The sequence below is a fragment of the Pieris rapae genome, chromosome 20, assembly GCF_905147795.1.
Source record: "Pieris rapae chromosome 20, ilPieRapa1.1, whole genome shotgun sequence".
NCBI lineage: Eukaryota > Metazoa > Arthropoda > Insecta > Lepidoptera > Pieridae > Pieris > Pieris rapae.
This window is the reverse complement of record NC_059528.1, coordinates 2,798,880-2,820,019: the sequence shown is the minus strand read 5'-3', so window position 1 is coordinate 2,820,019 and position 21,140 is coordinate 2,798,880. Positions and strand designations below refer to the sequence as shown.

The following is a 21,140-nucleotide window of genomic DNA, read 5'->3' as shown; positions in this document are numbered from 1 at the left end:
AACCCTCACAGGGCCACATCCAAATTTGTCATATTCCTGGACTGCTGCTGCACTGTATCGCTCGCCTGGGCGTCTGTAAACACGGAGACGACCATCGCAACGTGTTAGACGGAATCGTGATTCGTCAGTAAAACGCACTGGCCTCCAATGTCGAAGTTGCCAATTAGCGTGATTTTGCGCGATCTGTCGGCGAGCTTGTCTATGTTGAATTGTTAGACGCACAGCCCGAACTGGTCGGCGTGATCTCAAATTGGCTTCCAACAATCTATTTCTTACCGTCTGGTCGGAAATTTCTACACCAGTAGCCGTCCTTAGTGTATTTTGTAGATCTCTTGCAGTTGTGGTGCGGTTACGTAAAGCACAGTTGACGATGTAGCGATCTTGCAAACGTATAGTTTTTCTATTTCGACCTTGACCACGCCTTCGTGAGTATTCTCCCGTCTCACGGTATCGCTTTCAAAGTCTGTAGATAACAGAAGGGGCTACTCCTAGATCATTTCCTACATAACGCATAGTTCGACCCTCTTCAAGCAAAGCGATAGCTCGGGAGACATGCAATTCAGTCAGATCTGGCATTATGATCTAAACTCACTCGCTTCAATGAATAACAATACTCAAAAGGCTCACTTCAGTTTCTATGAATTCTCAAAAGATTGAAAAAAACTATGTACTTAAAATGTGTTTTCTGTGATTAGAAAATAATGAAAATTCAAAGACGTCACTTTGTTTTTGGTGTTTCTAGACACACTGCCACTTTATTATAGAACTACTAACCAAAACGCCGATGCTCTTTTGTTTTTTATTTTCTTCGACAATGCCATAATGCCACAATGTAATAATTAAAAGCTTAAGTATTTTTACTTTTAGTAGTTTAGTTCTACTTTAAAGTTTTGTTCCCGTAATTGTTTTGAGCAGTATATTTAACTAAAACTAAAGTTAACTTTTAGAATGATGGTAATTCTAAAGATGGCATTCTTCAGAGCATCATTATAGAGCTGTTGCGAGTCAGTGAGTTTAAACTCTGAAACACCTTCATAAATATTTCATATTTTGTTTCTCACCTTAGTGGCTTTTTAAATAGCCATTTACTTGATTATTTTTTAATTAATACTTTTAAAATGTAGAGACATTTATTCAAAATGAAAATACAAAGAAATAAAAAAACAAAGTTTATTTATAAAAATAGGTAATGCGTAACAATATCACCAGTCAGTTAAAGACCCGAGGTAATCAATGGGTGCACGTTATTTACATAATACTATTGCAATCTCGTGGAATACTTTGTTTTTAATGGCTTCACTTCTCAAACTTCAGACCGAGCGTCAAAGTCATGAAGCTCAGGATGTCTGTGTGTTCCTCAATCTGGAAAAGAATTATTTGAGATTATGGAATAGGAATTAAATATGTAACACATTTGACTGTATTGTCCAATGAGAACTAAAAAAAAAAATAAGGCAAAAATTGCAGTAATATATTTTTTTTAATTACAGTTCCTTATTTAAGATATTAATTAAACAATATAAATTCGTCGTCACATGTTCAAAATATATAATTATATTTTCATAAGTTTAAGATACCTGAATACTACTAAGGTCGAGAAATTAAAAATATTTCTGTAGAGAAATCAGTTAATTTGAAAAGCAAGAATAAAAGAAAACGGATGATGATTTCTTTTTTGACCTCTTATGGCAAACCTATGAAGCATTACTTACAATTTTAGCGGTGGGTTTTCCTCCGCCATGTCCGGCCTTGGTGTCAATCCGGGCCAGGAGAGGTCTGCGTTGTAACGTCCCGTTCACGGAGTGTTGTATGGCCGCGATGTACTTCAGCGAGTGCAGTGGAACCACGCGGTCATCGTGGTCTGCCGTCAGCACTAGGGTCGCGGGGTATTCAGCTCGACTCACTGAACAAACATATTTTTCGTTTATTAAACTAACGGTTGGCCGAATTCTTTATAAGTAGTTTTGTTGTAATTTCTGTTGTACGTACAAATGTTAATAAAAAAGTGCGTGCGTGCGTACAACGTACACATGTCAGAAGTGAAAGTTCTCTGTAAATTAATGATTTCTAAGGATAGGCCCCAATAGATCATGTACATGCATCACTCCATGTATTTGTATATCTATATTCACACTGTTTACATACTGTATACATGCTAATAACAATATGAATAAATAAGTCTAGTCTGCGTTTACTGTACAAGACGTTATGCGAGTGAATTGGCATCTAAAGTTTATGTAACAACTAAACAAATACATAAATCAATAGCGTGTATTTTTTCTCGATCTCCCTTTCTCACTCTCTCTCAATCGTTCTCTCCCTTTTCTTCGACAAAAACGCTGCACGCCTTCGTGACGTTTCGTAAAAAAATTATTCGCGGGGACCTAAAGTTTTACTTTAAAAAATTTTCCTTTAATAGGTACACTAATTTTCTATCTATCTATTTCAATCTCAGCGTTTCTTTATACAGTTTTCGTTGTATACACTAGTCTGTATGGAAAGAGAACCAAAGAGAAAAAAAGATTTATTGACGTTACAGTTCGACAGTATCAATAAGAGCAAATTGAAAAAACAAATTTTGTGAAATATGATTTATCAGTTCACATACATTGTGAACTAGCCTTTTTTTTCGCAAATACATTTTTTTTTAATTTGTGTTTTGTAACTTTGATTCAGCCTATAATTAAAAACGTCAATACATTTTAATAATCATAATTTTGACAGAACATTAGAAAATAACGGTCAGAGCTATATATATAGATAAATAAATAAATGAGATATTACCATTGTCAGGCGCCTGAATGTTGTGTAAAGGTGAGTACTTGAGTAAGTTCTCAAAGTGCGTCTTGTTGTCAGAACTGCCGTAGTCCGACACCCACGCGTGGCCAATTGTGAATTTTTGGAAACGGAGCATGTCCAACACCCTGAAAATAATTTAATTATTATTTTATTTATTCACACTTATATCTGTAAAACACCCTTTTGACTATAAGTGTCTTTTTATGGCCACAATATAATCGCTTCTGCGAGATCTACATACTAAAACGGTCCCATACATATGAAGTGATAACCTACGTATAAAATCAGCTAAACTGACAAAAAGCCGGCAACGCAATCGCAACTTTTCTAACAATGGCTATGGGCGGTATAATATCACACTTAACACCATTTTTTATCAACCATCTAAAAAATGGAGGTTAGAATTTTTTCTATATCTTTTCTACAATATTTTTTTATTAATTTCCAATTGTGTAAATTCTTTATTACTTTTCTCTTATTAACTAAAAAAAAAAAAAACAAAAAAACCTCACCCAACTTGGACGATAGCAGCTCCATAGAGATCCGGTCGTTGGTTGATACAGGCGGCAACCAAAAGGCCGCCATTAGAGCCTCCTTGGGCAGTGGTCAAGGCGGGTTTCGTATACCCCGTGGATTGGAGGTATTCAGCCGCAGCTTGGAAGTCATCGAAGACGTTCTGTTTGTTCAACAGACGCCCTGCATTGTGCCAACGCTCGCCGTACTCACTACAAATATATTTTGTTCATTAACTAGCGACCCGCCCCGGCTTCGCACGGGTGCAATGCTGATACTAAATGCACTACAGAAAATCTGTGAACGTTGTATATATAAATGTGGGCTATCCATAAGAGATAGACATATACCATCACGGACTTTTCTGTAGACCTTTTCAATGTGTACAATACTTAGTGCATTATTTTGATAAAACTCGTAGGGTTCAGCCTGCGTTTGCAATGTAATCGGAAAAAATGTAATTATTTACGACATCACATTAGAAACCGCAAAAATAACAGTACTTCTCCATTATTTAATGGATGTTATTATACATATAAACCTTCCTCTTGAATCACTCTATCTATTAAAAAAACCGCATCAAAATCCGTTGCGTAGTTTCAAAGATTTAAGCATACAAAGGGACATAGGGACAGAGAAAGCGACTTTGTTTTATACTATGTAGTGATAATATTTCATTAATTAATAATATTTTATGTAAGTAATGTAAGAATTCTTAATCTGACGTACTCGGTTTTTAAGCCTTACGATGTTTTACGTCTTAAGTATTAATTGTGCAAAGAATATTAGACTAATACCTGTTTTATGTTTAAAAAAATTGGCTACAATCTTGAACACCTATATATAAATAAATAATAATAAAAAGTCCTTATTCATTTTAAGTACATTTTCTTTCCTAAGTGTAAGATTTGGAAACCCTTTTAAGTAAAAAATACTTGTATCAGGGTTCCTAGCTCTTCCATAAACAAGCTTAATTACTTAAAATAATGACATTATTTAAACTATTTTTTTTAACAGTTTCCTTTTTATTTTATTTTTTACTATCGATGATAATTTTCTTTAAAAGTTAGTAAACAGATGATTAATTATCATAGTTAAAAAAGAGTGGCGGAGAGTTTATTGCCAGTTTCTCTTCCGATCTACGCCCTTAATTTGAGATCTTAACAGTAAATGTAAAATTAGAAGCATTTCATATATATTTATTTTTTGACTTCATAAGTGTACATTTTGTTACCTATATGAATAAATGACTTTGCTAAATATCTTGTATATTAAAAATGTACAGGAGTAACAAGAAACTACAATTACGCACATATAATATATTGCAACAGTACGAGTTTCAACGTACGAGCCCAAGGTTGTACGTCGCTTGAACGACTACGCCGATATTTCTACTAATACTATAAATTTCATGGAATGTTTTCCAGGAGAAAAACGTCGCAACGTAGTATGTGGAACCACCCACTGAAGTATTTTCAAACCAATTCGCCTAAAAACAGCGTATATATCAAAATGAATTTAAAAAAAACTAACCCGCCTCCACGTATATTAGGTATAGCGAGGACGCCATTAAAATGCTGCATGAACACGAGACGTGTCACACTGAAGCTTGGCTGGACGTTTATATTGAAGCCTCCATATCCGTAGACTAAGGCTGGGTTATTGCCATCTAAGGGTAAATCCTGAAAAAAAATAGGTTGTCTGTAAAGTTACTATAGTACGGACGCGGAGCGCGAAGAATTTCGTATAATGACCCGTCATCTTATGTCTTTGTCGCTCGCGCTTAAACATATTGCCGTTGCGCTCACACAGATGCAGTGACCGCCGTATTCAGAGATTGTAAACCTTTTAGTCATAACCATAAAGACATGTGGTGGTGCACATGTACTTTGGTTTATTTTGTTATAAGTAGTATATATGTTATACTATAGTATATAAGTAGTAACGTATCTGGCGAAACATCTGATAGTTCATCAGAAATAGATGCCTCTGACTAAAATTAAATGTTTTTTTTAAGAGTATTTCTGTTTTTTTTTACCAAATCTTAGTCGCAATCATAACTTTTCCTTTTTATAAATCCATCAAGCAGTTTAGTCTAAATAAAAATCAAAACTACCGTTTTTAATATTCGTACTTATAAAAAAATGTTTTTAACCACTGGCAGTAGGCCCAAAGGTCATTGTACGAAATTCTTCGTGCTCCGCATCCGTACTATACTAACGATATTTGAACGTGAAGTCATAAGAAAATACTGATGGAATGGTTGCATTTTTCAAAAAATAAAATTTTTATTTTATATGTTTGATAGGTATTTTGTATGCATATAGAGAAGAATGTAAATGGAAATTACAATTGAATTGACCAAGTTACATTTATTTGTACGCATTAATACAATTATTTCAATTTTTAACTAACGTACGCGGAGGCCGATTGTGCCCCTTTGTCGCTCGTTCCGCGCTCACGCTTGCACTTTAAGCCTTAAATGGAACGGCTCAGAGCGAAGTAACGCCGCATGGGTCATGTTTTTTTTTGTGAGTGCAGCCGGCTCCATTAAATTATGAGACATTGTTACGTCAAAAAAAAAATTTAATTTAGCAACGCTCCGTGGGCGTATTTGAAACTAATGAAGCACATTATTATTATTATCGACTTCAAATGTTGTTTATTTAATATTATATGTACTGAAGATGGCAACAGCCGTCTTTTCGCTTTCGAATGATCTCTTCCACTGTTTTAATATCAAAGAAAAAATATGCCCAAGAAGTGCATAACTACATAAAATACATATACAATTACTTAAATAAGGAACAAAACAAAGCAATTAATACTTATGTACATAACTAAACACGATAATTTAAGTTGAAATTTCACAAAATCTAGGAATATAGTACAGATTTAATAGAAGATAGAGAAGAATCTAAAAAAAGGCTAGTGAGTTTACGTAGAAAACATACCTTTTTATGTACAATAAACATAGGAACTTTAGTGCCATCTTTACTCGAGTAAAAGATTTGTTTAGCCTCATATTGGGACGGATCGAATCCTTTCACGCTCACTTCTCTGAACACCTGGAAACATATTCAACACGTAAATGCAAAAGTAGTTTACACGTAAAACCGCTTACTTTATAGTGATGAATTTAATAATAGAGACAATATGTACTTGTATAGCGTATGTAGCTGTACCTTGGATTACGCCGCCTGATGTGTGTATGGATGCGTGTGTGTGTGTATGACCGTTTCTAATACGGCACACTATCTTTATAAAGATTACCTATGTAATATAATAGAAATTCTAGATGGCATAATATGTACTGAATTTGAAGAGATACATTTTATTTTAGCTCAACACTGCAGTTATTTTTGCCTAAGATTCTAAACAGAAGTAAGATACTTTTAACTAAATTGTGCTTATAGTTTCTTAAATAGGACTTAAATTCTATACAAAAAAAATATATAATAAAAAATCACTTACAGTTGGCGTATACGGCTGCTTCTTAAAATCAACATGATAGATGATACCGGGAGTCAAAAAAGACATGAAATGGTAGAAAATCTCGCTTTGCTCCTTCTTTCCGGAGAATCCCACCACTGAGCCCACATCCAATTTGAATTCTTGGATCAATTGGCCATCTTCCATATTATGTAGTTGAAGCACGCTCTGGAATACCATGTTTAGTATGTTATAATTCGACAATATGTACGCTTCACACGAACACGCACGTATTCGTATACGTCAATAGAATAATAAGACTTAACACTTTAAATCCGTTTCTTATACAATTTAATGTTTATTAGAGAAAACTTTCAGAATTGTATGTGTTCTTAAAGCGCCCACGGATGGCTATTTAAGCTGGTTTAAACATTTGTTTCACTACTTGACAAGACATATTATAGAATCATTTTTGATGTAGTCTTTAAGAATGTTTCACAGTGTTTAAGAATGTTTCAAGTCAATCTCTACTTAACAACCAAAAAGTTATGAGTATGTTAACCGACCGACCATAGACCATGTCAAATTAGAAGGTAAAAATCTTTATGGAAATTATTATATAAGAAGTGTTTACACTGTTACAGAGTGTCTGACCGATAGACTTTAATTTATTTTATAAAAGTTAAGTTTATTGATAATGTTAAGTACATTCTCCTTTTCGCGATGTGAAGTTAATGCAAATAAATAATGTATCTTGTAAGAATAGAAATGTATTAACTATGGTGGAGCCCTCCCACAACATTGCTGTGCCTAACCAAGGTCCTTATTGTAATAAATTATAACGTGTAAAATATTTATATAAGGAATGCAATAAAGATTTGAGTTTGAGTTTTGAGTTTGAGTGCCAAAAACTACCTAATTACTACAGAAAATCTTAGAATTTATATGCAATTTATAGTTTCAAGAGGTGTTTAGTAAATTATATATTTGTGGTAACAAAGTAAACCAGTCCAACAATGTCAAAATACGTTTTTATTAATTACAGAGATAAAAACTAAAATGATTTTATAATAATGGCTCAAAATTTACCTTAACATCTCTGACGTAGTGAATGACCAGTTTATCATTGTCCACGGCTGAAGCCCAGTCCAGTACATCAGTTGGGTGCTCCTAGAATGTTGTAATTCTTTATTAATAATGTAAATACACATTTTTACAGAAACACACATAAAATAGGGTTGCAGCAACACTTTTGGATCGATCGATGATACGTAAATAGAGTAGTAGTAGCCAGCATATATCAAGTTTTTTATATTTTTGTGATTAAAAATTTGGTGTAATAAAGGGTTAAGCATACGATCGTTTAATATGTCTATGTACGTACATATGAAACGCCCGTATGCTTAACCCTTAATTACGTCATAGAGCGCACTGGTGCACGCACTAATTTTATGATATGCGAGCACGCATGTCGTCATCAGATCGTCTCAATCGGATTAGACCAGTCAAGTTACATGTCAATGGATGGCAATGCTATTTAAAAAAATGTTCCTATTTCTCCTTAAATGTTATATGTGAAGTTGCTGTTTAGAACTGTTACCAAAAAATATACCTAAATCTAACCGCCGTTTTATTAATAAATGATAAACGTTGATAATATAAATAATCAATAGAATCCTACTATCGCGAGAATCGATGGGCCTTAGAGAATACTTGAATTTTTTATGCAGTTACATCACTGTGACATTAAAGTGCCTAGTTAACTTCTGCGTGTAGTATAACGCGCAAAACAAGTGAATCCACAACACACATTTGTTTAACATTTGTATAAGGTAAGCTTATTTTTATTTAGAAAATATACTTTGTGTCAGCAAGTAATCATTTTATTTAGGTGAACACGCAATCAACAAAATCCATATTAATTTTAATATCCATATTTTTTTTGATTATTTTTATTAATAACTTACCGGTATAAGCGTCTCCCACTTGTCTTCAGCGGGATCATTGAGATCAATCTTGATCAGTCTATAGTTCGGTGCGTTTTTGTTTGTACGGAAGATACACACAGAGCCTTCGTTTGAGACGTACTGGAAATTGTATAATCTTAAATAAACCCTTACTTTAAATATAATACCGTAAAATAAATAAGTTTAATTTTAGAACTAATAGGTAATGTTAGGTTTAGTTCTAAAAATAAGTCTAAATTCCGTCAGCTATAGTAGTGATCTCTTTACAACAACAGCAGAACCACTATTTGACAGAAAGAGACAAAGAGACTGATACAGTTTTATAGATTAACCTCAAAAATTTATCGTATTCGTTATACTTAAAAGCCCTCTATTATATATTATTTCTTTATTAAAAACCAATTGAATACCTCATAATCCGCTTCGAAGTTATGTACAATCTGTGTAAGTGACAGTTTTCCATCGATTTCTGGATGTTTATGCAAATCAGCGAAGAACAGGAGGTTATCGCGGCAATCTCTTACGGGACTGACGAGGAGGTAACGCCCACAATCACTCACTTCAGCACCACTGGAAAACACTTATCAGTTGACTAATAATTTAATAAGCATTGGGCAAAGTAATAGAATTTTTCTAATGTAGTAAAATATGTCTCCAAAGAATTTTCATATGTTTTAAGCACATAGATGATTTGAAAACTTCTTGAAAACCAATTCAGATTCAAATGCATGAGTTGCTTCGTTAAAAACACCTTCCTAAATTTGCAAATAAAACCTCAATAAATACAATAATATAGTGCATACCATTGAAAGATAAATAACGAACAAACTTATTATTTAAGATACATATTTCTACATTTCAGTAACAATAAAAACATGCTAATTCTACTGAATACTATAAAAAGACACCTACGCACGATTATCTTCGTTCATATTCCGCGTATTTATGTCACTGTTAACGAAAAAACGGTAAACTGAGAAAATTCAATCAAAGTCAAACATTTCTAAAGATTATTTTCATATAGAAAAGTAACAATTTTAATTCTATTTTTATTAATACTTTTTGAGTTAAATGTTATCGTGTAAAAACATATTTTTGATTTCGTTACTTCCAACATTCAATTAATTTTCTACGAAAGTAATTCTTGGCAATGACGTGATATATTGTGTCGCAGTAATGTAGTAAAATCAGAGAGTTAATTGAATCTCTAGACAGTTATTTAAAGATCGATATTCAATCAAGTCGCTAGCATTTCGATTTAAATAAAGCATCGTCGAAAAGATTATGGGCACGGGAACAGCTAATTACTTTGAGTCTTTCTTTTGGCAAACATTGTGCAAACGTTTGTTGTGGAAGTGGTTTTCTGTTTTATATTGGGTTTATAGTGAAATTTTAAACATCGTGTCGACCATATGACAATAACAAATGAAATAAGCATGGCGAGCCGTATCAGCCATAATAATCATTGACTGTCTAGATATTCCATTAACTATCTGATTTAACTACATTACTGCGACACAATATATCACGTCATTGCCAAGACACTAATAAATTTTGACTGAACAAATTCCCAAGATCTATTAAATCGTGAATTTAACGGTACCGTATGTTGCCATGGTTACGATTACCCAAAGAGTGTGGCCATGTCAACAAGATTGCAAATGTAAGGCACAAATAACAATAAATGACTTACATCCTCCATAGTGGCTCTTCGGGGAATTCGACAACTATAACATCGCTTTCTTGCGGAGTGTTGAGGCGATGGTAGCACAACTTCTGATCTCTGTTAACTTCCGTTTCTGAGCCGTCGGTTTTTCCTGTTTGTTCTGGATAACGCTGCGAACGAAAAGAAGAAAATAATCTTTAAACCTATTATAATTTTTTTTCTCTATATCCGTTGGCACTTATAATTCTTTTTTTTATTCATTTATAATAATAAGAAAGTGTCAAACAAGTCAGACAGGCCACTTAGTTTCTCTTATTGCCAGTTACTAAATAGTAATATCCAAATACTTAATTAAAATATAATTACAAACTACGTACGAGTAGGTATACGTAGTCATAGACGGAATTTTTGATTTTGGATATTTATAGGTTTTTGTACACAACACATATTAAGTATCAGCACGTATTTGGGCTTTGTTAAAGTAATGTAATATATGTGTTTTATATGGTCAAAAGAGCGCATCTATTCAAAAAAGCCGGTAACTTACTCGCGAACAGTTAGACTGTGTGGATCATCATCAGGTATCCTAATCTAAACCTACATAATTATCCATATTCCATAACTTACAGAATAAAACAATCCTTTGTGATCTTTCGTCCATGACATTGACGCGAATTTGACTTTCTTCAGTACTTCTGGATAATCCTCACCTATAGTCAAAATATAAATACGTTACGCAAGCTAAATATATATGCAATTTTTTTTAAGATTAAACATATTTTAGGTTAAAAATACACAATGAATAAAAAACATTATCATAATCGTCCCGCTTATAAACATAGTATAAATTATGTAGTTAAGTGATCCGTACATGGACCCTAATGGTAGGACCATTTTTTATCAAAATATAAAAACTGGCCTTTTTAAGACAGCTTCCCATACTACAGCAAATTATTGTATTTAGAAATTAAATATCGTTTAGTGCGCTGTTTGTAAAACATCAAATTTATTTCTCTGTCTGTTTACTATTTCCTTTTACAATTTTTCAACGGTATTTACAATTGGGTTTTTTTTCTCTTGTCAATTTCCAATTAAACCTTTTCAAATAACAATTTCAGTATCCTAGATATAAACAATGAGATAACGATTCCTAGTATATGATAACATTGATTCCGTTTCCGGTAGAGATACATACTTCAATATCTTAAAGTTAGACAACCAGATTTACATTTAAATAAATATTTTTAGTCTACGACTGATGATAATAGCGACAATGTTTATTGTTACTGTACAAAATAGACATAGACATATTATTTATTACAAAATAAAGCTGTAGATTTTGCTCCCTCCTAAATCGTCGGAGTTACTCTCTCTTTCTCTTTTTGCAATAGTTACATTGCATTCATTAGTTTCATAGCAATTAAATTAAATTATTAAATTAATCGATGTGAAACACGTAAATATAGTCGATCACAATCACGACCTGAGTTGTTTTTAAAATAGTTTCTATTGTCTCATACCTATGACCCAGGAACTCAAAATCTGTCCAAGGTGCATGCCCAGACTATAACGTTAAGATATTTCTATAGATAAAATTATAGCCTAGCCTTCATATAAACGATTGACGTAAGCTAAAACCGTTATCAGTTCTATAATTATATTGATTTATTAGAAACTGAGAGTTGATTCTATTAATAGAGCGTTTCTGCACTGTTTATTCACGAAATGCATATTAATTATATATAATCAGTAAAACAAAGTCAGCTAGTTAAAATACATTACAGCTGCTCTGTTAAACCGGTAACAAATGACTGAATTTAATATAACTTTAGAAAGAAGACGTAATCACAAGGCCACGAAAGGGAATGGTTAGGTAATCCACCTAAGCATTCAAGGCCATGTGGAATTTTCATGAAGAGGAAGAGATTTTCCTCTCTAATCTATTCTAATCGATTAAAAATAAGAAGGTATTGGGAGACTAGTTTGCAAGCTTGGTAAAAACCTCTGATATGGATAACCAGACTTCTATTTCACAGCATGAGTAGGCAAACAAATTTAAAGTTAAAAAAAATATCCATAACCGACTAGCATGCAAGGTCCTACCTCTTCGGATGAAAGGCTTGGAATAAGTATTGGCACTTTTTTATGGCAATAGTTTTAACTTTATAATATAAACAAAGGGTATGTAGAACAAAATATTTATATAAACATATTAAATCTTAATATTATTATTATGAATGAAGATAATACAATAAAGGAAAAAAAAGCAGGAGATTTTAGTCGGAAACAAGTAGGAAAGGAAGGCAAGGAAGTTACCAATTTCATCTCCACTAACAAATATAATTTTATCGATCGAATCGTGTTGTTGATGACGAATCGTTGCTAAATGATGAGGTGTACATACATGTCCTAAACGCATTCAGCAAATGATAGAAGTGACAATTTTACAACTTAAAAATTGTAAAATTGTTGTAGGTACTTTAAAAAACCGTGGTTTGCTGGGTTGCATTTCAACATTGGCATTTGTTAAGTCGTTTCCAATAATTATCTAATATCAATCATCCTTGCGCTGATGTAACAACTTGGAATAACGTGGTACGAAAACTTGTATCGCTATTAAACTTACAGGCTTGGCTTGTTTGTTGCTCAACTTTATCGCCTATTATTGTAAGTCATTAGAATCTTGTGACAATTATTTATAAATACTATAAATAAGGAAGTTATTTATAAACATGGAAAATGTTATTTTTGTTATTGTGTTTACGCTGTTATAAGAGTTCATAGTTCTTTAGATAAAATAGTCATGAATTGTTGGCACTTTAAAAAATACTTGTTTTTCTATGCAATTATGAATATGTTTCATAGAAATTCCTAATACCCCTTGTATTAGGAATTTCTATGAAACTTCATCACCTGCATCATGATGCTCATGAGCACACCCCCATAAACACCAACACGCATATGCATATACCCTCACTTTCACACCATCATACAGCAAAGCTGAATTAGGTACTGCGTATTTAATCAAATAAGCATATTAAAAATACGAAAAATACATACAATTAAAAGTGAAAAAATTAGACCACAAACAAAATAGATGCCTTACAATATGCCGAAAAGAAGAAGTGGCAATGGGCGGGGCATATAGCAAAATACACAGATAAAATATGGTCTTCAACTGTATGGAAAGGACCAAGGGAAAGATGGAGAAGAGGGCCCAAAAAAAAGGTGGATAGAAGAAATAGAAGCGGTAACAAGAAGCGACTGGAAAAAGAAAGCCATGGACAGAGTCAGTTGGAAAAAGCTAGAGGACGGTACTGTAGATAGCTAAGATATAGGATAACAAAATAATGTATAAAATCTAAGCTGTATGTTATCTTTTATGTCATGATTGAAAATTAAACAGGCTTTGTTACTACTATGTATATGTATTTAATCATTTTCACTGATTTTTCTTTTGGTAAATATTTGTTTTTCTATATGTTATGTGTTCCATTTTTGGTTATATGTTTCGTATAATTGTTTTTTTTGGTTGTTTACTTATCAACTGTTAGTATATGAAATAAAAAAAATATTATGTCAATCGAATTTAGTTCTCAGATGCAAATATCATAATTACCTGTAGCAACATCCTTAATATGTATCGTTATCCAATCAGAGCCACTAGCCGATAGACCGTACGCGAAAGTGTTGCCATCTTCCGTGAAACGACTACCAGATAATGCCACTGTACCATCCTCAGATAGTTTATTGGGATCGAGGAATACCCTAGCCTCACCATCTAGACTATCTTGTACGTATAGGACACTGAAAAATTAAAGATTAATTTTTTTATATATAATTTATGGATTTAGACTTAGAGAAAGTTTTTTCACTCTTAACAGTAATAAGAAACTTTAAAAAGCTATTGCAAAGTTTGCGATTACAAATTACCAATAACATTTGTTCGAAGTTACTACGTAAAGTCGGAAAGAACAGAGTAGGATATCTATAAGCAAATACATAAATATATAATTTCGTGAACTTACTTCTGATTTTGAAGCCCTGTATTTTTATAGAAAAAGTACCGATCCCCTCTTCTAAAAGGGCAGGAGTATTTGGGGTAGTTCCATAGCTCCGTTAGCCGTTCGTTAATATCTTTTTTCACTGGACAAGAATCCAGGAACGGTCGGGTTATATTATTTTCAGCCTCTATAAATGCTTTTGTGTCATCAGAGTCGGGGTCTTCCAGCCAACGGTAGGGATCTATTATCTAAAAATTTCAATAATTTATATCAGGGCCCATATTGTAGTAGGGTGTTCTTAAAAATAAATAGGGATGTTGTCGTCAGTCAGATCGTAAGGACCGACATCGCCAGACGCACAATGCAAGCATAATATATCTATAATACATTAAATAGGCTAATACCTACCCGCTCACCTTCTACTATCTAAAATACGATTAAAGGACTGGCTTATGAACACACCCTATGCAGTGTTAGAGCTGCTTCTGGGACCTAGTATGTAATTACACTCTTTATTCATTCACTCACTGACTCACACACTCGCTCATGCACTCAGGCGTGTTGATAACAGTTAAAAAAAACAAAACTAAGTAAAATAAAACATGTAATTATTTTAAGGAATTTAGAATTAAGTTTGTTATGCTGGGAACCCTGACACAGGTATTTTTTACTTTTAGGCTCTCAACCCGTTAGGGTATGTGTTAACATAGGAATGCAAATTTTCTTAAAATGTTCATTTAACACTTTTTTATTTTATTTATTTATGTAGTAAGTATCTATTACTTCCTATATCACTAACATTTCTATTCATCTCTTTATGCTTTGAAATTTTTGCTTTGGGCATAGGTTATGAAAACGGTGGCTCGTTTCGTTTGTTTGTGATTGGTCAATCACAATTGGAAGCACTAATATATCGCAAGGTTTAATTTTACAATAAGTTTATGCTAATGAAGTAGCTTGTATTGCCTCTGATATATCATATACATAGCTTGTATGCTCTCCAAGTATGAAAGTAAATATCCTTTTCTAAAATGGCAAATCCGACTGCTGCTAATAAGGTTAACTTACTTTAAGTTAACTAACCACCTCAAAATTCATCTATATAACATAAGCAACACAAGCTGCTCTTCTAATACTTTATATCCTAATTTTCCGGAGATGAAATCACAATCCGCACCAAATATAACGCCAACTTATATTAGAAGAATTACAAGTATTTACAATGGTGTACGTTAGAGCAAGATTTGTATTCCATTTGAGGCATTTCGTGTCGTCAATACACAATTTTTCCTACAGATTTTACCTTGCGGTAAATTGGAACGCGACTTAATCGGCGAGCACGTCTTACAAGTTGTCAAGTTTGTCATTGATTCTTTATTTATGTTTCTTTTATAATTGAAAGTTGTATTAGTGATTATAATTTTTGTTTTTATGACTTAGAAGTGACCGCTTTCACTGATAATTATAACAAGATAGAAACTTTCATCAGGATTCTTTCCTTGAATGTGTGCGTTGAATGAAATGAAATGTGCTTTCATACAAAGTGTTAATTTGGATTATAGAATTTACACAAATCATTCTTACAATTATTCTTCGCCTACCATATGAACGTCTGTCTTCATGGCTAACGGATTTGACAATAAAACAGGCCACTGTTAATATTCTATCTCAAATTTCAATAGATCGATATCGAATTGAAATCGTTTGAACCAGTTTAATCAAACATCTGTTCTAGTTGGGCAAAAACATTTTTTAAAGATTACTAAATATAAACACGACCTCTGAGATACAAGTGACCCGCTAAGATCTAATTAGCTTAGCCCTAATTGATAGTACTGTATCGTTAAATTCGTACTTATAGTAGTGGTCATGCATTAGAAACTAAAAACATCGTATATCTATGATTTTATTACGTGCTTCGTTTTAATTGATTTTAAAAGACGTGCCAGAGCTCCTCTAACACTATCTACGGTTAATTAATGTCTTTAAAATATTGGTCAATTATATAAACAAGTAATATTAATTTAGAATATATAGTTGATAACATTGTTATTTAGAAGAAAGTGTTAAATTGTAGAGTCAACTCAAAGTGTTATTAGAAATTATAAGCAATTTAACATTTAAGTGTAAATTTATAGGAAGATTCATGTACCGCCCTATTGTTTAAGTAAAGCAGTAAATTACCTTAGTTCCATGATAGTCATCAACAACTGTCTCATCCCTTCTCACCTCTGGGTAGACAAAACTCATGTTCTGTGTGGTTGACGACGCGCGAGCGCACTGTAAAAAGGTAAACACTGATAGAACATATTCGGCACGCATTACTAACAAGTGGTGACCACCAACTGGCCGATAGACTACTCAAACCGTACTTTATATTCAAAACAACGCTCAAGAACGGTAAAAAGCGCGATCTTTTGACATGCGCCAAATATAAACATAAGTGTCAATTGAAAAAGGTCTTAACGGCCAGTAACTATGTATGAAAAGGTCAATGAATCAAAGAGTATATGTTCTTTTGGTGATTTTAGTTCTTAGTGGGATAAATTAAGTTACAGTCTTACTGGAATTAAATTGATGAAAGCTAAAAAAATTACATAAATTGTTGAAATTTTGTATCATTTTTTTATATAGAACAGGGGGCAAACGGGCACTAGGCTCACCTGATGTTAAGTGATACCGCCGCACCGCTCAATGCCGGAGGGCTCACAAGTGCGTTGCCGGCCTTTTAAGAATTGGTAATAATTTGTATTATAATTGCATGATAGTTTTCTATACTAACAAATGTGATTCTTGGCTTGTTGTTTACACTCATTGTAAGTAACATACAAAATTATCTCTCATCAGATGAAGAAAAATAATTTAAGCAAATGCATTGGACAGCATATTGTGTTAAACAAGCAGATAATTTATTTAACAAATTAAAATAAGACAGAAATCTGAGGCCAAGAAGAGTTGTAGCACCACTGTTTTTTACTCTACTTGATGTCGCATGAATCAATGTCAAGGCAGGTAAGTAGGCGAGGCTTACAATATTTAATCAAAAAAAACTGTTTAATTGTGCAGCTTGTATCAACTATAAAAGCCAAAAAATACATTTAGATGTGATTTATTGTATTGTACATAAAAATAATGTTTCATTCTTCTGATTGTAGACAATACCTCATAATTTTAGCACTGCACACATTGAGTAAATAATAACTTATAACATTTAAATAAATTCTTTGTTCTTTTTATAGTTTTTAATCATGCTTAAAAATAATAAGAAATTAATAAGGAACCAGATTTGAAATTGTGTAAGTAATTCTTCTTGTAGTGCCTCTCCACTACTGGAGGTTGGCGGTCAACTCGTCATACTGCTTATTCTTGTAAGTAATATGAGGTTTCAATAACCATCAATATTCATAATCCTTAATAATGCTCTATTGTAAAGTCTAATAGTATGTTTAATTGCATTATAATAGGTGGATTGCTAAATAAAGTACTATCACTAAATACACCAGACAATCAAGACACCACAGGCTGGTGGAAGCTGTCCGTGGATTTAATTCAAAGATTATTATTTGTTGACAATCCAATGAAAAGTTTAATGATGTATGAAGATAAGATAAGTGCTGCATGTGGCGCAGGACAAGACGCAGTTCAGAAAACTGACGGCCAACCACCAGTAATGGAGAGGCACTTGAAGAAGAAGAAGAAGATGAAGATAAAATACATTGTTATATGTATTCTGTTACATTGTATATTTATAATAAACTATGTTTAAGCTGAATATGATAATAATTGACATCTAATATATGATATAAAAAATAAAGTATTTTCCATGATAAAATGATGTAATGTAAAGTTACAAGAGAATGTAATAGATTAGACTATCGCTGGTAAATGAATTATGAATTTAATTTATTTATTTATAAATATTTATACATTATTAGCACAGTGTTACATTTGTAGGGCAATTCTGGTTGTATAATTCAATATCCTGCTACTCTCTTTACATTTATCGCTTTAACTTGCAGAGCAAGCACTAGTCTTTTCTTAAGATATTACTTATATTCTTCAGTATTGGATATGTACTAAGGTTAGCCCATTCAAATTTCAAACTCTTACTGGACGCTATTAATTTTGTAGGTACATTTGTACCGTCTATTCTTTTTAAATCCGGTTAGGCTACATTTATAGAATACAAAACGAAAAAAACAATGTCGTAAATTCGAAGTAAATATAACCTTACCAGTATTTTTCCAGATAACGAAGTTATATTGGAATTGTTCACTGTGCTATAAAAAGGACTTTGTTTTATTGTAAACACCGTAAGATTTGCAGAAAATCGGCGATGATTAGCAAAAAACCGCAGCACCGACATACAATTTGACACTGTTGACATTTCTGTTTAAGCAGAATCGGAATCACAGAATAAAAAGTTCATAATCAAAATAGACTATCGAATACTTGCTCCTTTATTTTAATTTAAACCACTGCTGTAAATTGTTTAGAAAAAAGGTTAGTATATTAAACACTGTTCTTGAGATGAAAGATAAACTATATCAAAGAACAAACCCCTTTAGAACAAATTGTTATTTTAAGCACCGTTTACTTATTTCAAGTACAGTTGATTGACTGATAGACTAAGGGCCTGTTTCACAATGTCCGGATAAGTTCCAAATAAGCTATTTGTTACTTATTGGTAGGATAAATAGTATTTTTGCGTTTCACGACTGTCAGATAGCGCTATACGTCATAAAATTCGAAGTATCTTATTGGGAACTTTTATCTTACAAATAATTTATGTGTTGCATAGCTATTTGGCACTTTAACCATACATTGTGAAACAGGCCCTAAATATGAATATACCTATGCTACCGGCTACGTCTGTAGGCCTAATAATAACTCTGTTAAGGATAGATATATCATTTGCTCATTATTATTATTATTAAAGCTTTATTACTCAATCCAATTTAGTATTATGATTAGTTATGGTAGTAGGTATACATTATATGTATACGAACGTGTCGTTATGTAATATAATTTGGATGGTCAACGCATTTTATGGAACATGGAACACAACATATTCATGCACCGTTCCATGTTTGTTTAGTTTAAAATAAGACCATTGTTCGACTTTTTTATTTTATTAGAACTTCTAAAGGTAAAGGTAAATATCTAACATCCGTCCATACCCCGGTATTAAAATATCGAGTGTATTTAAACTATGTACCTACCGACACTTAACAAAACGTCTGCATGTAAGAGTGCACAAACACAAAGGTGCTTCTGCAATAATGAAATGGGGATGTATAGGATAAGGCACAATATACATTAATAATAAAAACCAATAAATATTAAAAAAAGTTATTTATTAACCTTAAGGACCACTACGAGCAACGTAACCCGCCGTCCGTAGTAAGGCACTAGTCAAATAACGGACACAAATTTCATTTTAAACATTACAAAATATACAGAAGACCAATTATTAAATAATTATAAATAAAACAAATATAAGTTCAATACTTAGTATTTGGGACTTCGCCATTTTAACGTTGTTGTTAGCGTGACAGCCATTTGCGTTATAATTTTCAACAAGCAAAAAAGTTTTAACTTCTAAACTAAGCCATTTTACCTCAAAACATAAGTAACAGGACGAGAACGCACTTTTTTTATCCAGTCTAATATTAGAAGTGAAATATAGAAGTGTTTAGCAGTTTAAAATGTTCGGACGTAATTTTTGAATATAAAGCTATTTTAATTTTTTTTATTAATCGTCCTATCTGAGCAAGTAAGTCAGTCTATTTATATTTTAACTTTTGACAGCTGATGTGATAAATGCAGAATGATGCTCTTTTTAATGTCTCCCATTTAAGGTGTGTCCAATAATTGATAATTTAATAAACTTGTTTAATTTTAATGAAAACAACTATAAACACTATGATTTGGTCTCTGCCATTGAACATATAGCATTTTTATTATGTTCTATATGTACCCGTGTAACTCAATAAATTTGCCGTCAATTTAGAGCGCGGCCACACGATGCGTTAACGGTGCGTTGCCGCAACGTCATGCGACATACAAATTACTATACAATGTCACACGACGCGTTAACGGTGCGTTGCCGCAACGTCAGGCTACATACAAATTACTATACAATGTCACACGACGCGTTGCGCCGTTGCGCGTTGTCACACCGCAAGCCCGTCCATCTTGTGACCTGCGAGATGAGGCGGGGAGGGGTAAAACATATTGCCACACTGCAACGCCTGTGTGGCACCCTATAGCTCTATATAGATATAATGTTTAAAGAACTTTATTCCTCATTACAAAAAAAATATAATTATGGTGCAGCGCCGCACCGCACCTTTACCGCATCGTGTGTTTTAGCCTCACTTAGCCTGAATTACAATTTATACAATAAATTATAAGAAAATATACATAATTTTTTACACTATAATTTGGCGTATATGAAATGTTTAATTTGTAATTCTCGACAACTGTAAAATGTCAACATTGAAAATTTGGCATTTGATAAATAATGCTAAATTTAGAAACACCGATATGCCATCTACCCATGGTACTAACACCGACCTACATCAAAAATTTGGTTCTTTTATTCTACTCTAATAAATAGGAAAATACTATTGTCTTAATACTGAATGCCTAATTATCATAAGATAAAAATTTTCTACAAACTAACGGTGCATTTCATTTCCGTACCCATTTTATAAAAATACGGTACGTCTCACTTACGCCCAGGTTATACCTATA

At 32.8% G+C, this 21,140-nt stretch overlaps 1 protein-coding gene across 1 annotated transcript; it reads right to left on the bottom strand.

The window, feature by feature from the left end:
- Positions 1–1,156: 1,156 nt before the first annotated feature.
- LOC111000952 (prolyl endopeptidase) lies at positions 1,157–18,786 on the bottom strand. Its single transcript, XM_022270568.2, has 16 exons — positions 18,616–18,786; positions 16,566–16,661; positions 14,406–14,629; positions 13,997–14,184; positions 11,005–11,087; positions 10,405–10,547; positions 9,122–9,281; positions 8,712–8,831; positions 7,834–7,914; positions 6,787–6,972; positions 6,267–6,380; positions 4,846–4,994; positions 3,312–3,524; positions 2,785–2,924; positions 1,713–1,903; positions 1,157–1,362 (listed from the first exon to the last, which is right to left on the bottom strand). Exons 1-16 carry the CDS (start codon positions 18,766–18,768, stop codon positions 1,297–1,299), a joined length of 2,307 nt encoding a protein of 768 aa, XP_022126260.2. The 5' UTR covers positions 18,769–18,786; the 3' UTR covers positions 1,157–1,296.
- Between the last annotated feature and the right edge of the window lie 2,354 nt (positions 18,787–21,140).